A 17,500-nucleotide genomic window follows, 5' to 3' on the forward strand; every position below is an offset into this window, starting at 1 on the left:
TGTAAATATTTATCGTAACATCAAATTGACCATATGTAGAATGCAAAGCACATACACAATTAATTACACCAGGTACACAACAGACAAAGTAAGTGTCATGACTCTTAAAGCATTGGATTCAATCTCCCTGTGTTTTCATTTATTTTCATAGTATATTTTACAAAAACAGCATCTAACTGATACTTTTTCTTGAGTTCTGAACTAGTGCACATTGTTGTTCCAATAAAAGTTGTTATGGAAGGAAAGTCTTTGAAAGAAAGCAAACAAGAGGAGGAACAGATGGCCAGTGGAGGTTTTAATGCCGGAGCCAAACTGTTGCACTTTGGTAAATCTATGGGTTATAATCAGTGTTATGTAAACTGCGGACTGGATACACTGCGCTGTCTGCCTGCACTCCCTACGCACACAACATAAAATCAACCCTACACTATTATTCAGTACAAGCAGCCCTCTTCCTGAATCACCCACTCCAAAAAGACTGCTGGCAGGAGACGTTATCCATCAATGATGCATTATATATGCATTCATATGTTTTGCTAAACTGATTTATTTCTGTCTTGTGTCGTGAAGATGTTTTCTTTTCCCTCAGCGGAATACACCGATATCAAGATGCTACATTAGAACTTGTATATTTGTAACTGTGAGTAATATGTTCAACAACATAAGTTGTGAAGGCATGGGAATGACAGGGAATGTTCAGGTAAACTCACTGGAGAACGGACCCACAGACAATCCTCCTGAGGCAGGTGAGGGCAAGCGGACGCTGTTGTTTACCAAGGTGGATGGTTGAGTAACTATCGGTGAATGACCCCTTGCCTACCTTACACGTGTTTCATAGCTTGGCAGTCGAATGTGTCCACAGTTTGTTGATCATACATTTAGTGCATGAGTCACCAAGATGGAACGTTATACATCTAAATACCCCCACTGAAACTTCTTTCCGCCTCACTGTGGATCTGTGGATGAGTCACAGACAGTTTCAGCTTGTGACTGATTGCTGGGGACCCCCTTCCTTCACCACCAGTGGGAATCTGGTTGCTTCCTAAAACTGAGTGATTGAGTCCAGACTCAGTTAAGGCTCCCAAGTAGCGCAGCGGTCTCTGTGCTAGAGGTGTCACTACAGTCCCTGGTTCGATCCCTGGTTGAATCACAGCCGGCCATGATCGGGAGTCTCATAGGGCAGTGCACACTTGCCCTAGCATTGTCCAGGTTAGGGGAGGGTTTGGCCGGGGTAGGCCGTCATTGTAAAATAAGAATTTGTTCTTAACTGACTTGCCCAGTTAAATAAAGGGTTTTAAAAAAATGCTGCTTATGCAGACAGTGCACGTTTCATCATGGTTGGTACTGGCAGGTAGCTTCATAGAGAAATAGTATGTCCTAAGTGATTCCCTATGCAGTGCAGTACTTTTTAAGCAGGGCCCATAGGGAATAGTGTGCCATTTTGGACAGTCCAGTGTGTAAGCTTCATAGCAATATAGTCTTCCAGTGTGACAGCTATGTAGGTTTTCCTCAATATCCTTTAATACAGAAGACATGCGCATGTCTTTGTGCTTTTCAACGATACAATGGTGACCACTTTCGAGGAACAATGTGAGCAGGCGGTTAATATGAATATATACACTCACACACACAGATACAGACACACACGATACAGACAGACACACACACACGGGAAACACACGCAAATACATAGAGTGTACACACACACACAAGATATATGGATAGTGAATGATAGTGAAAATGCTGTTAGGTGTCCTATATTGTACAAAAGACACGTGGGGAATGTAGATGATGGAATATAAACAGCAAGGAAAGATGATATAATGCACTGGGCAACTGGCTAGGGCTATTGGGTAGTAGATTATTATACTCATGTACTTTCCATTCAAAACCTTACTTTAGAAGCAGTGATTACATCTCTGTAACCCGCACATAAACAAGGCACTTACATAAATGCTAGTCATCCATCACATTGATGTTTAGTCCTACTTTATCCCCACACTACACCACTGCTCCTCCTTTATTGAAGGTAACAACATGCAACTCTCAAGAGATTGGGGTTTCTCGTTTGGGCGAAAGTCTGTCCTCTCCTCCATGGCCCGAAAACCCATAAGTGGTCGAGTGGTGCAGGATTGTGTCAATTCCTTAGTATGCAAACGAAAAGGGTGTGTCTCTTCCTCTATAGCCTCCTTTTGGCGAGGAAGCGCAAATGTATTTTAACCATAGAGAATGATAGAGGCCTCTAGTGGCCAAAAGGCTGGTCAGCGCCATTGAGGGCTTGTACCATTTTAATGTAGTGACCTGTTGGAGTCATGTTCAACCGGACATCAGGAGGGATCAGCCAATACTGAAGAAGAAAATGTACTACTTCAAAATGCAGATTGTGTCAGTGGCACTGCCCATGCTGTCACAGACGCTATAATGGCACAGATAAAAATATGAGTAATCTATCTATCTCTATGATCCTACGTGAGTCCTTCACTAAAAAGTTTTGAAATCTGCCGCACCCCCTTTGAATCAGCTATTGTTTTCTCGAAGGAGAAAAGCATGCAAACATTTAAACGATTTAAACGATATGCTATTTATCCTTTTATCTCTAAAATATATTGTACATCTAGCTACATTTGTTTTTATCACTTTATACATTCATTTTTGCATTCCACCCCGTAAACGTCATTTGCCCGATGACGCGCGATTGGAGAAGAAGTGTCATTTCATGCAAGCGCATTTTCGTCCACTTTCCCTGTCCTCGCCGCCTCTCCTCGATTACCCTTGAACTTTTCAAAAGCAGGCCAGAGAAGACAGAGGAGAGAGGATACAGGAGGTGAGCAAATCTAAATGATGAAAGGCCATTGTCGTTTTGTTCGAACTCTGTGAAGGGTGTGATTTTCATTGGAAATAGACTTGATTGGCCACAAGCGGTCAGGTTTTGAACTGCCCATGGTGCTGAAATGACAGTTCGCCGTACACTGCACTGAAGTCTCTCTCTCTCTCTCTCTCTCTCTCTCTCTCTCTCTCTCTCTCTCTCTCTCTCTCTCTCTCTCTCTCTCTCTCTCTCTCTCTCTCTCTCTCTCTCTCTCTCTCTCTCTCTCTCTCTCTCTCTCTCTCTCTCTCTCTCTCTCTCTCTCTCTCTCTCTCTCTCTCTCTCTCTCTATCTCTCTATCTATCTATCTCTCTCTCTCTCTCTCTCTCTATATATATATATATGTATATATATATATATATATTCGCTGAATTCTGACCAGACTTAATGTTATTGTAACGTAATGTCTTCGCAGACATGCTTCTTCACTGTCCAATGAACAGTGAGTTCATTTGTTTGTGTGTGCGTGTGGGGACGCGGGAGAGAGAGAGAGAAAGAGAGAGAAAGAGAGTAAGTTACACACACATATATATATATATGTTCACTATATATATATCCCTCCCACGTTCCTACACGCACACACAAACAAATGAACTCACTGTTCATTGGACAGTGAAGAAGCATGGCTGCGAAGAGATTACGTTACAATAACATTAAGTCTGGTCAGAATTCAGCGTTTAGTTTTGAATAACGAGTTATGCACTTGCAGCATCAGGCTAAGGTCGATGCATGTAGACTAGGCAACCTCACTATCTGTGTAGAGCACAAGAGAGACTGAGAGACAGAGAGCGAGAGCGACAGAAACCTTACTGAATACCCATAACTCATACATGCACTATATTAACCACATGTAAGGCAACACATACGTCCGGTTTCATTTCAGACGAGAAGAATCACGTAGTCTGGTAAATTAAAACCAATGCCAAAATTAAAACCAATGCCAATATTGCATTGGTGAGTTATGAATTGTACATGAAGGACGAGTAGTCTGGATGTCATCATAGCGTGTTGTAAACGTATTCAAACAAACCAATAAGATCAGTGTGTATTTTGCTTTGAGGTCAATAAACCGGCTACATAAATGTTCCGTTATTACATATCTCATCATGATTAAAATGTCTTCTGGTTTGTAGTTTAACTTGAAATACGCAGATGACTACAAAAATATAAGCTTGGTATCATCAGGCGGGTTTTGCAGAAGCACAGCACAGCTCTGTCTGTGCTCAGTCGTGGAGTGCAGGCGATAGCAGCATAATATTTGACAGTAAACAGGCGGTCCTGTTATCTCGATGCGAATCCTGGGCTTTTGGGGTACAGTGAGTGACTAAAGTTCATTTTCAGTGAGGCTTGTCTCATCAAATATATCGGGTGAGGGAATATGCATTACTTAACATTGGGAAGAATGTCTTCGTGTGTATGAATGTGTTATTTTTATTTGCATTGTGTGTTCATTGATATGAAATAATAATTTAATAATCGGTTGGGATTCTTCGTTTTGGTCAGAGCGAAATCTCGTGCTGGTTGATATAACCAATTATATAAATGTAAAACGTCGCTTTTATCGGAGAACATGAAACATCAATCAGGAAGAAAAGGGGAGCGGAGCAGGTTGGAAATGGAAGAGGATTTGATTTTGCAGCCACCGAAAAAGAGATGAAGTCTAGAGCAGTGGAAGTTCCATTATGCTGAATATAAACAATGGGCGGATTGGTCTTTAGATGAGACGTTGGTACCACCTTCCATTCGCCCTGGCTTGAAGTCACAGCATATTTCATATCCGGTTTACCCAGTTATATGTTACCATTGTCCTGGTAAAGTAAAGCTTTATTTGGCTGCAGTCTCGGTATTTAGAGTAGATTTTGTAGTTAGATTGCCAATTTGTTGGGGACTGAGAAGAGTTTCACTCAACCACACCATTGAACGGTGCGCGAATCCTGCGCATACTCAGCATCGTCAGCTGCCGCTTCTCGAGACTCAAGCTAAATTTGGTCAGATCTGAGATCTTGGAGGATTGTTCTCATCGAATCCGTGTAGAAAATATATCCATAAAAGTTTGAAAATACGACAGCCTCGAACATCTCTGGCATATCGCTGTAAGTGAATTTTCCTTTGACTTGTCTTTTTCGGTGCAGAGAAGGGAGTCGGGGAATTTGACTTGCAGTTCGAACGGCAGTGAGTTGTGTTCAGCCTAACAGAGGCAGAATCCAGTTCAAATAGATGGCATATGAGTTGCAACTGTCGGGGAGTGGATGATGTGGAGTTAGCTATTGAAAATGAAGAAGATTTACTGGCATCTGCTGTGGTATGACATGGTTTTGTCCAAGTTGTTTCATCCCTGGACAGCGCTCCGAATGTAGCATTATTCAGTTGCTTAATTTACTCGCCACACACGAATGTTTAAGGTGAGCATTGAGAAATACCAATATCTCCCTGAACTCAAGATGTTTATACTGGGGACACATTTCACGGAATAATACAGAAAGTGTGGTGTATATGATGTTTTTCTTCCCATTAAGCTGCATTATCCCTGGTTTATCAAATCCTTGTCAACTAACGACATTTGAACAGAATATTGCACATCGTTTAATACGCGTCGTTTGCGGTATATTCCAGTGCAGTTTGGAGAAATTAGGCGCCGTATCTTCTACAGTATGTATCTTTAATTTACAGCTTATTGTAGTCGTTTGTTTGATAATGGTGGGGCTATTGATTACAATATCTTTGCGTGGGTAATTAATTGCTGCTGCCGTGGGAAACATCGTTTTATGTATATATATATACATATTTCATTTTTTATGGTTCAGTTAAACGAGCATCTGGCAAACAATTGTATTTTCATAACGCAATAACATTATCCTACCACTTACATCCTCTGAAAGTGGGTTGACATTATGATTTCGGACGAAGGTGAAAATGCGTGAATCTAAGAGGATTTGGTTTAATATGCGGTTTCAGCCGCGTTTTAATTGCAGGCTATGAATAAACTAAGTAGGCTATACAAGTGCTATGAAAACAAATGACATACAAGACTATGTAACCGGTAACGTGTTTGATTCTTTATGCAATATGCATGCGTAATGTAATGTATGTCGACGGATCATCCGAAATCGATTCTTCAATGGAATGTAGCTTTTTTTTAAAAGAAACCAATACATCGCAGCCAGTGTATCACATTCATTCAGACGAGCTCTCGCTATCTTTCTTTTCAGGTAATTATATTAAGTGTAATATATAGTAAACTGAAAACACTAAATTATATCTGATGTCTCGAACGGCTGTGTGTTTATGTGTCAACTGACATCTGACTTGTGACGAGAACGCTTGGTTTGATTTGTGACATATGAGCTTACGGATGCAGTTCCGTTAAAGTACGGTTCAAGATAGCCTATATAGGCTGTTTTTGTGAAATATTTAGTTTTTTGAGGTTCGACCCATCACCACATCTTAATGTAAGTCGTTTTTTGTGTGTGTACAAAAGCTGGATACTAATATGAACTGAAAGATACAGCATAGTTCTTGGGAAAGGCTGGTCTTAGAACGGTGCCTGCCTCTTATGTTCCTTGATCTTCTTGGTTTCAGAATCACTCACCTCTTGATTTGTGTCTTGTTTGATTCTCTTTTGAGCCAGTCTTGTCAATGGTACTGCTTATTTTCTGATGTGGTATTTTATCTTTTGTTTTATTTTCTGATGTGGAGTTGTTGTCTTCCTTCTTCAGTGACAAACCACTCTCCAACCATGGGTGGACGGACAGGAACGGCCATACTGCTATGTGTGTGGGCCTGTTTGCTGGTGGCCAACGTGCTTTGTGGGAAAAGGTAAGGTGGGCTTCGACCACACAAACAAAATGTTCACTGTCAAGCTAGATTTGGCCCAGAAAAGAGAATCATTGTGTTCTGTTCTAGGGTCTAGTTACGGAGACAATATGCTCGCTCGTCTCTTAAGTCCCCAACAGTGTGGAATTAGAATATATTTTGTGATCTGCCATCATGTCATGTTGGAATCCATCCCTCACTGCCAGTCTGAGAGCAAACACCTGATTATCCTGGAGAAGAAGGTATGATTGTAATGATCATGTTTTGCCAACTGATCATATTTTATGTTGTGCATGACTCTGTGATGGCAGTAATTAGGGCATCACTTCAAGACTCCACACTGTAATTGCGATAATAAGAGGAGCTGGGGCGGATTTGCCCAAAATAGCAAATACTGTGTTACAGTTTCGATATGCTAGGAAACCACATAGGATAACACTAAATGTTCAACCAGAGTAGAGAAGTGCATGTCTCACACATTCTGTCGTTTATTCAAAAGATGTATGTGTTTCAAGTGACATAGTTGAAGTAGAGGTAGGTCCAACATAAAAAGTCAGACTTGGGAATACAGATGGTGTCTGTGCTCAGACCACCCACTCAGTACCACAGTGAGATGGGATGAGAGATGATAGGTTTTGACTTGTGATTACTACATTACTAATCCCACAATTGGAAATGACAGACATTTGCATTTACACCTCAATGCTAATCTAGTCTTCAGGATTAACATTGAGAAGGTTGACATTGAACTAAAAATATGCAAATATCAAGGATTCACTATTTGCAAATAAAGCCGCATATACCTAGTTAACTTTGTCTGCATATGATCATGTGGAATCACATGAAGATGCTTGACTATTAAATGACTTCAGTTTATTCTCTTTCTATTCTGCCTAAATAATTCAGTAGAACTGTCTGAGCTGCATCCACATCTAATCAGTCTAATGAAATTGCCATTTAAGGATTTATTTTCTGTGAGCTGTGACATTTTCCCTATTAATCAACAGACAGTTTAATGTATCTTAACCGCACTGCTTCAAGGATGGCCCATTTAACCAATAAACACCTTCCCTGATTACTCCACCTTACAACTGTCACCATAAACTGCAATGTAATTACTGCGTTGTGATTGACTGTATTGACCTCTAGAACTCAAAAACAAACCATGGATGGTTTTTGAACAAACGCAATAATCATTAGCACATGTTTATATTGGTGTTGTGATATTTTAACAGAATAGGCAGGTAGGGAGAGAGGCAGAGAGGTAGGGAGGGAGGCGAGGGAGGTAGGCAGGGGAGGGAAGGAGGCAGAGAGGTAGGGAGGGAGGGAGGCAGAGAGGTAGGGATGGAGGCAGAGAGGTAGGGAGGGGGGCAGGGAGGTAGGCAGGGAGGCGAGGGAGGTAGGCAGGGAGGCGAGGGAGGTAGGCAGGGAAGGAGGGAGGGAGGGAGGGAGGCAGAGAGGTAAGGAGGTAGAGAGGTAGGGAGGTAGATGGGGGGCAGGGAGTTAGGCAGGGAGGCGAGGGAGGTAGGCAGGGAAGGAGAGAGGCAGAGAGGTAGGGAGGGGGGCAGGGAGGTAGGCAGGGAGGCGAGGGAGATAGGCAGGGAAGGAGGGAGGGAGAGAGGCATGTGTATGAGAGATGTATGATGTTTTATGAGGAAGTGACCCCAGCAGCTCCTAAACATCCAGTCCATTGCTCTCTGCTTATCTGTACCCCCCCTTCTCTCTCTCCTTCTGCCTCTCCCATCCTCTGTCCCCACCTCCCATTCCCAAATATATTCTATGTCAAGCGCATTTGAATTATTCCTCACTTGAAAGAACTCCAAGGCGTGTATGTAAGTGTAAGTCTGTGTTAGTGTGATGGAGTGAGCATAGCATGATGTACTGCGTGTGCTCTGTTTGTTCGTTTACCTCTCGGCTTCGCTGACTGTTTTTACTAAATGTTATGTCGTTGCCATGTGTTTCTGTTCTGCTGTGTTGTGATATCAACTCTCCTGCTGCTGTAAGTTCTGTATTGGCCTTTGTGTTTGTCATAATGTCCCTGTCCTTCTGCGTTATGATGTCTGTACTGTCCTGTGATTTCAATATTAATAATTGCACCGCACTTCCCAGTCGTCACTGGCCAAGCCGTCATTGTAAAAAAGAATTTGTTTTTAATTGATAAATAAAGGTGAAATTTAAAAAAGAGGCATCCTTGCACGTTTCCTGTTGTGTTTTTTGTGAGGAGGATATAATGAACTAATCTACTGTATCTGGGGAAAATGGAAAAGCTTCGGCATGTTGTTTTCACTCATTGTATCAGCAAGCAGAACATACATGTGTGTGTATGTGTGTGTGTTATTCAGATGAGAGTTTTTCAACCTCACATGACCCTGCAGGCAGATCATTAGATATTTGTTTTGGTGGCCTAGGCTCTTGAGCTATGGCATGGAAGATTTGGCCATTTCTTAAAGTTTCACACAAAATAGAGATTCATAACTGTGGAATTGTTTGATATCAGACGCTTGTTCCAATTGCTTGTCTCATTATTTGTCTATTATTTGTATTTTTGTCAGGAAGCTGTATTTTTAACAAATAGCCTATGTGGGAATGAAAGGTGTGTTTGATGGCACATGAACTATATCATTCCTGCAGTGATGTGAGTAGCATGTCCTTATTTAGAAGAATTGTTTACCTGCTCACATTTAAAGCCGTGTGATCTGACCCCCCACCCCTACCTTCTCTCTCACTCTCTATCTCTCTCTCTCTCATTTGCGGCCGCCCCCATGCATGTCCTCTCAGCTGTTTTGTTCTCTCCTCCTGCTACTTGCCATTTCAGATTCCCCCTCCCCTCCCCTCCCCTCCCCTCCCCTCCCCTCCCCTCCCCTCCCCTCCCCTCCCCTCCCCTCCCCTCCCCTTCCATTCCCTCCCCTCCCCCTATTCCCTTCCCTTCCCTTCCATTCCATTCCCTTCCCTTTGCAAGTCCATGCTAACTTATCTTGATGACCTCCCCTTCTCCTTGAAGCTACGTTCTAAGCAGAGATTGTTTCCAAACACTGGGGACTGTTTATTTAGCATGCAATCAAACCAGTGTGGTCCGCGATTGGGTGTAAAAAGAGAAGGTGATTGCTCAGAGGTAAACTATTATTTATGAGAAAAGTTGTCCTGTGATTATCTATGAGAAAGGCTTTTCTGTGATTATTTTTGAAAGAGAGAAAATAACCCCCCCTTCCTTCCCAAGCTGACCATCTCCCTCTCCATCTATACTTCCACTTAACACTCAATGAGTCCTTTGCTGTTAAGAGACCACGTTAAGGTATAAATAATTAATTACGAGTCCTGTGTGTGTGTACAATTTCATGCCCTGTGGATAAAATAAACGTATTTCTCACATTCATATGGCTTTATTACAAATCTGTATCATCAGAGGAAGTAGATTTTAAAGGATCAAGAGAAGTTGCTCAGGTGGGATTTTCTCCAACACTCCTACATCGATTCACCGAATTCACTTTCCAAAATTGCTCTTCCTTTTCGTCAGCTCTGGACAGAATGGCCAGACGGACGAGCAGAAAGACAACACAACAGTTTTCACCCGGATCCTAGACAGTCTTCTAGATGGCTACGACAATCGTCTCAGACCAGGGTTGGGAGGTACAGTACTGTACAATGGTTTCTCACCAACTCATATCATTCTGAAGTTGAGGGAAATAGAGGTGATGGGAGATAGATGGGTGGTGATGAGTGTCTTTGATTTAGTCAATAACATGTTTATTGCATGATGCTGTCAAGTATTTTCCAGCTAGTCATTTCCTGAATCATTTGTTGTGTTATTTGGAATTGTTGGCACCAGGTTGCAGCATTCTGTTGGTTTAATATTGATGGTTTTGCCAAAACCATTACTTGGAGGATAGCCGTCAAGAGCACATCAAAACATGATTTAAAGTAATATAATATAATATACTATAATCTTATATAATATAATATATACACCATTTAGCTGACATTTTTATCCAAAGTGACTTACAGTCGTGCGTATTGACTACAGACTGGAGTCCTTTGTCCTACTTCATGAAAAATAAATCTGCAATGTGTTTGCGTATCGTCACAAGCATGCTCATATCTTGTTTTCTCTGCCTTTGCACTCGTATCAGAGGAATCTACAGGAGGGTGATTTACTGTTAGCTTGTTTCCTTAGAAGCATGATATCAAGAACTAGTATCTTTTGAAAACTAAAGCAAACTTAAATGACAGCTCCCCGGTAAATAAGTCCCCTCGTTCTTTTGAGGAATAGTGTATATGGTGTAGGATACTCTCATTGAGAACCTTTTGAGGAATAGTGTAAATGGTGTAGGATACTCTCATTGAGAACCTTTTGAGGAATAGTGTATATGGTGTAGGATACTCTCATTGAGAACCTTTTGAGGAATAGTGTATATGGTGTAGGATACTCTCATTGAGAACCTTTTGAGGAATAGTGTATATGGTGTAGGATACTCTCATTGAGAACCTTTTGAGGAATAGTGTATATGGTGTAGGATACTCTCATTGAGAACCTTTTGAGGAATAGTGTATATGGTGTAGGATACTCTCATTGAGAACCTTTTGAGGAATAGTGTATATGGTGTAGGATACTCTCATTGAGAACCTTTTGAGGAATAGGATACTCTCATTGAGAACCTTTTGAGGAATAGTGTATATGGTGTAGGATACTCTCATTGAGAACCTTTTGAGGAATAGGATACTCTCATTGAGAACCTTTTGAGGAATAGGATACTCTCATTGAGAACCTTTTGAGGAATAGTGTATATGGTGTAGGATACTCTCATTGAGAACCTTTTGAGGAATAGTGTATATGGTGTAGGATACTCTCATTGAGAACCTTTTGAGGAATAGTGTATATGGTGTAGGATACTCTCATTGAGAACCTTTTGAGGAATAGTGTATATGGTGTAGGATACTCTCATTGAGAACCTTTTGAGGAATAGTGTATATGGTGTAGGATACTCTCATTGAGAACCTTTTGAGGAATAGGATACTCTCATTGAGAACCTTTTGAGGAATAGTGTATATGGTGTAGGATACTTTTGAGGAATAGTGTATATGGTGTAGGATACTCTCATTGAGAACCTTTTGAGGAATAGTGTAAATGGTGTAGGATACTCTCATTGAGAACCTTTTGAGGAATAGGATACTCTCATTGAGAACCTTTTGAGGAATAGGATACTCTCATTGAGAACCTTTTGAGGAATAGTGTATATGGTGTAGGATACTCTCATTGAGAACCTTTTGAGGAATAGTGTATATGGTGTAGGATACTCTCATTGGTGTAGAACCTTTGAGAACCTTTTGAGGAATAGTGTATATGGTGTAGGATACTCTCATTGAGAACCTTTTGAGGAATAGTGTATATGGTGTAGGATACTCTCATTGAGAACCTTTTGAGGAATAGTGTATATGGTGTAGGATACTCTCATTGAGAACCTTTTGAGGAATAGTGTATATGGTGTAGGATACTCTCATTGAGAACCTTTTGAGGAATAGTGTATATGGTGTAGGATACTCTCATTGAGAACCTTTTGAGGAATAGTGTATATGGTGTAGGATACTCTCATTGAGAACCTTTTGAGGAATAGTGTATATGGTGTAGGATACTCTCATTGAGAACCTTTTGAGGAATAGTGTATATGGTGAGAACCTTTTGAGGAATAGGATATACTCTCATTGAGAACCTTTTGAGGAATAGTGTATATGGTGTAGGATACTCTCATTGAGAACCTTTGAGAACCTTTTGAGGAATAGGATACTCTCATTGAGAACCTTTTGAGGAATAGTGTATATGGTGTAGGATAGGAATAGTGTAAATGGTGTAGGATACTCTCATTGAGAACCTTTTGAGGAATAGGATACTCTCATTGAGAACCTTTTGAGGAATAGGATACTCTCATTGAGAACCTTTTGAGGAATAATGTATATGGTGTAGGATACTCTCATTGAGAACCTTTTGAGGAATAGGATACTCTCATTGAGAACCTTTTGAGGAATAGTGTATATGGTGTAGGATACTCTCATTGAGAACCTTGGGTAGTTTGGTCACTTTTCATGGAAGTGCACTGTGTGCCACACAGTTATTGCGTATACTGATTTATATCCGACTCAGCTGTACAGAGTTTTGGAGAGATATGTAGGCCTACTGGAACGTGAAGACGATTTTTATGGAATTGACTGAGTGGAAGGTCAAACAGGCAGGGGATTAGTATATTTTCAGTGGCAAATGGAGAGAAATTAAACATTATGATTAACACCATTCCTGATGTAAATCATGTTTCCATTATTCACTTCAAGAAACATAACTCTATACAGCAGACAAAGTTACTGTAAATACATCAGCCACATAAAGACCAGGTCGAATTTGATCTCAGCCAAGAGATTTGAAAATTCATGGAGAGATTGAGTCAGTCCCCGGGTAAAGGTCCTGCCACTGAAACGGAGAACTGCAGAAATGGTTATTGACGTGAAAATCGGGATTGTAAGGTGTCATTTTGGAAGGGGGCTCTGTGAGAATTGGGGAATGAAACGATCAATGGGCTAGAAATGCTCCCCAGGATTACGAGCCAGTTAGAGCTAACGAGGAGCCCTGATCGCCACTCACTCTCCTAATTTCTTGGTTCAACAGAGCGTGTAACTGAAGTCAAGACTGACATTTTCGTGACGAGTATTGGGCCCGTCTCGGACCATGACATGGTATGCCTGTCTTTCCTCTCTGTTATTCCCCTCTCTGAAATGTCACCAGTTCTGTGTCCTTGTTCTCCCCTTAACCTATTTTCATGTGGTTTCAAAGGTAAAGTGTTTATTGATTTGATCAGCCCCCCATTAGTTTTTGGACATAAATGAAATGTCACAAGCAAGGAAATGTTATTAGACCAATTGGCTCAGTCATTTCCTAGATAAATGCCGCTTGTAGTCTTAAATGAAAGTACAAGTGTATGTCAGTTTGTATTGCATGGTATGACCCAAGCGGAGAGGCTTGGTATTGATGTGGGTATAACGACTCTGGATCTTGTGTAGCCTTGGTCTTTAGACGTGGCCATGATGTACAGTGTATTAGCAGGTGCTTGGGACTAGATTGCAAAGCCCCAGTCCGTGTTCCAAATGGAACCCTATTCCCTACTTAGTGCACTACTTTTGACTAATTTTAATGGAACCCTCTTGGTCTTGGTCAAAAGAAGTGCACTATATAGGAAATAGGGTTCCATTTGGGATGCCAACACAGAGAGCAGATGCTGTTGTCATGGCTAGAGACATTACCCTTCCTATGTCTATCATGACTGGATAATGCGATTGGATGGATATCATAATCACACTGAGATATCAATTGACAGAGGAATGATTAGGCTGAATCTCTCACTCTCTCTCTCTGTCTCTCTCTCTCTGTCTCTCTCTCTGTCTCTCTCCCTCTCTCTCTCTATCTGTTTCTCTCTCTCTCTTTCCCTCTCTGTGTGAATCTCTCACTCTCTCTACCTCTGGTCTCGATAAAGGTTCAATATTTATGCAGTTGAACCATTTATATTTGATGTAATATGAGTTAATTACTGTTCATGCTCTAACATATGGGCCTGCGCTACCTTAGAGTAAGTAACGGAATGGTCTGGTCAGAAGAAACAGCTACAGAAGCTACCACTTCCCTTTCCCAGTCCACTTCCATTACCTTGCAGCTCTGTTACCGTACACATTAATTACCTCACGGATCTGTTACCATTCACACTAATTACCTCACGGATCTGTTACCGTTCAAAGTAATTACCTCATTGATCTGTTACCGTTCAAAGTAATTACCTCATTGATCTGTTACCGTTCACACTAATTGCCTCATGGATCTGTTACCGTTCACACTAATTACCTCATTGATCTGTTACCGTTCAAAGTAATTACCTCATTGATCTGTTACCGTTCACACTAATTAACTCACTGCTCTGTTACCGTTCAAAGTAATTACCTCACTGCTCTGTTACCGTTCACACTAATGAACTCACTGCTCTGTTACCGTTCAAAGTAATTACCTCATTGATCTGTTACCGTTCACACTAATTAACTCACTGCTCTGTTACCGTTCAAAGTAATTACCTCATTGATCTGTTACCGTTCAAAGTAATTACCTCACGGATCTGTTACCGTTCAAAGTAATTACCTCACTGCTCTGTTACCGTTCAAAGTAATTACCTCACGGATCTGTTACCGTTCAAAGTAATTACCTCACTGCTCTGTTACCGTTCACACTAATTAACTCACTGCTCTGTTACCGTTCAAAGTAATTACCTCATTGATCTGTTACCGTTCAAAGTAATTACCTCATTGATCTGTTACCGTTCAAAGTAATTACCTCATTGATCTGTTACCGTTCACACTAATTACCTCATTGATCTGTTACCGTTCAAAGTAATTACCTCATTGATCTGTTACCGCTTCAAAATTACCTCATAATTAACTCACTGCTCTGTTACCGTTCAAAGTAATTACCTCATTGATCTGTTACCGTTCAAAGTAATTACCTCATTGATCTGTTACCGTTACCGTAATCAACCGTTCAAAGTAATTACCTCATTGATCTGTTACCGTTCACACTAATTACCTCATTGATCTGTTACCGTTCAAACCGTAATTACCTCATTGATCTGTTACCGTTCATTGATCTGTTACCGTTCACACTAATTAACTCACTGCTCTGTTACCGTTCAAAGTAATTACCTCATTGATCTGTTACCGTTCAAAGTAATTACCTCATTGATCTGTTACCGTTCACACTAATTACCTCACGGATCTGTTACCATTCACACTAATTACCTCATTGATCTGTTACCGTTCACACTAATTACCTCATTGATCTGTTACCGTTCAAAGTAATTACCTCATTGATCTGTTACCGTTCACACTAATTAACTCACTGCTCTGTTACCGTTCAAAGTAATTACCTCACTGCTCTGTTACCGTTCACACTAATTAACTCACTGCTCTGTTACCGTTCAAAGTAATTACCTCACTGCTCTGTTACCGTTCACACTAATTACCTCATTGATCTGTTACCGTTCAAAGTAATTACCTCATTGATCTGTTACCGTTCACACTAATTAACTCACTGCTCTGTTACCGTTCAAAGTAATTACCTCATTGATCTGTTACCGTTCACACTAATTAACTCACTGCTCTGTTACCGTTCAAAGTAATTACCCTACTGCTCTGTTACCGTTCACACTAATTAACTCACTGCTCTGTTACCGTTCAAAGTAATTACCTCACTGCTCTGTTACCGTTCACACACACTAATTACCTCATTGATCTGTTACCGTTTACAAAGTAATTACCTCATTGATCTGTTACCGTTCACACTAATTAACTCACTGCTCTGTTACCGTTCAAAGTAATTACCTCATTGATCTGTTACCGTTCAAAGTAATTACCTCACGGATCTGTTACCGTTCTTTATAAGCCATTTAGCAGACGCTTTTATCCAAAAGCGTTCAAAGTAATTACCTCACTGCTCTGTTACCGTTCAAAGTAATTACCTCACGGATCTGTTACCGTTCAAAGTAATTACCTCACTGCTCTGTTACCGTTCACACTAATTAACTCACTGCTCTGTTACCGTTCAAAGTAATTACCTCATTGATCTGTTACCGTTCAAAGTAATTACCTCATTGATCTGTTACCGTTCAAAGTAATTACCTCATTGATCTGTTACCGTTCACACTAATTACCTCATTGATCTGTTACCGTTCAAAGTAATTACCTCATTGATCTGTTACCGTTCAAAGTAATTAACTCACTGCTCTGTTACCGTTCAAAGTAATTACCTCATTGATCTGTTACCGTTCAAAGTAATTACCTCATTGATCTGTTACCGTTCAAAGTAATTACCTCATTGATCTGTTACCGTTCACACTAATTACCTCATTGATCTGTTACCGTTCAAAGTAATTACCTCATTGATCTGTTACCGTTCACACTAATTAACTCACTGCTCTGTTACCGTTCAAAGTAATTACCTCATTGATCTGTTACCGTTCAAAGTAATTACCTCATTGATCTGTTACCGTTCACACTAATTACCTCACGGATCTGTTACCATTCACACTAATTACCTCATTGATCTGTTACCGTTCACACTAATTACCTCATTGATCTGTTACCGTTCAAAGTAATTACCTCATTGATCTGTTACCGTTCACACTAATTAACTCACTGCTCTGTTACCGTTCAAAGTAATTACCTCACTGCTCTGTTACCGTTCACACTAATTAACTCACTGCTCTGTTACTGTTCAAAGTAATTACCTCATTGATCTGTTACCGTTCACACTAATTAACTCACTGCTCTGTTACCGTTCAAAGTAATTACCTCATTGATCTGTTACCGTTCAAAGTAATTACCTCACGGATCTGTTACCGTTCAAAGTAATTACCTCAAAGTAATTACTGCTCTGTTACCATTCAAAGTAATTTACCTCACGGATCTGTTACCGTTCAAAGTAATTAACTCACTGCTCTGTTACCGTTCACACTAATTAACTCACTGCTCTGTTACCGTTCAAAGTAATTACCTCATTGATCTGTTACCAAAGTCATTGATCTGTTACCGTTCAAAGTAATTACCTCATTGATCTGTTACCGTTCACACTAATTACCTCATTGATCTGTTACCGTTCAAAGTAATTACCTCATTGATCTGTTACCGTTCAAAGTAATGAACTCACTGCTCTGTTACCGTTCAAAGTAATTACCTCATTGATCTGTTACCGTTCAAAATTAACTCACTGCTCTGTTAAAAGTTACCTCATTGATCTGTTACCGTTCAAAG

The 17,500-nt window shown here is 40.6% G+C and overlaps 1 protein-coding gene across 4 annotated transcripts in view; it reads left to right on the top strand.

Annotated features, from left to right (window-relative positions):
* Nucleotides 1–2,713: 2,713 nt before the first annotated feature.
* gabra1 (gamma-aminobutyric acid type A receptor subunit alpha1) overlaps nt 2,714–17,500 on the top strand; it is a 33,125-nt gene continuing 18,338 nt past the window's right edge. Inside the window, exons 1-4 of one of the 4 annotated variants that reach the window (XM_046328606.1) lie at nt 2,714–2,824; nt 6,580–6,679; nt 10,191–10,303; nt 13,326–13,393. In XM_046328606.1, the coding sequence (XP_046184562.1) occupies nt 6,600–6,679; nt 10,191–10,303; nt 13,326–13,393 (261 nt within the window). In that variant the 5' untranslated portion in view covers nt 2,714–2,824; nt 6,580–6,599. Of the gene's footprint in view, nt 2,825–4,044; nt 4,232–4,278; nt 4,957–5,074; nt 5,266–6,579; nt 6,680–10,190; nt 10,304–13,325; nt 13,394–17,500 lie in introns of those variants that run through there. The other 3 variants (XM_046328589.1, XM_046328597.1, XM_046328615.1) reach the window with 3 other exon arrangements.

Source organism: Oncorhynchus gorbuscha, linkage group LG02 (genome assembly GCF_021184085.1).
Source record: "Oncorhynchus gorbuscha isolate QuinsamMale2020 ecotype Even-year linkage group LG02, OgorEven_v1.0, whole genome shotgun sequence".
Taxonomy (NCBI): Eukaryota; Metazoa; Chordata; class Actinopteri; order Salmoniformes; family Salmonidae; genus Oncorhynchus; species Oncorhynchus gorbuscha.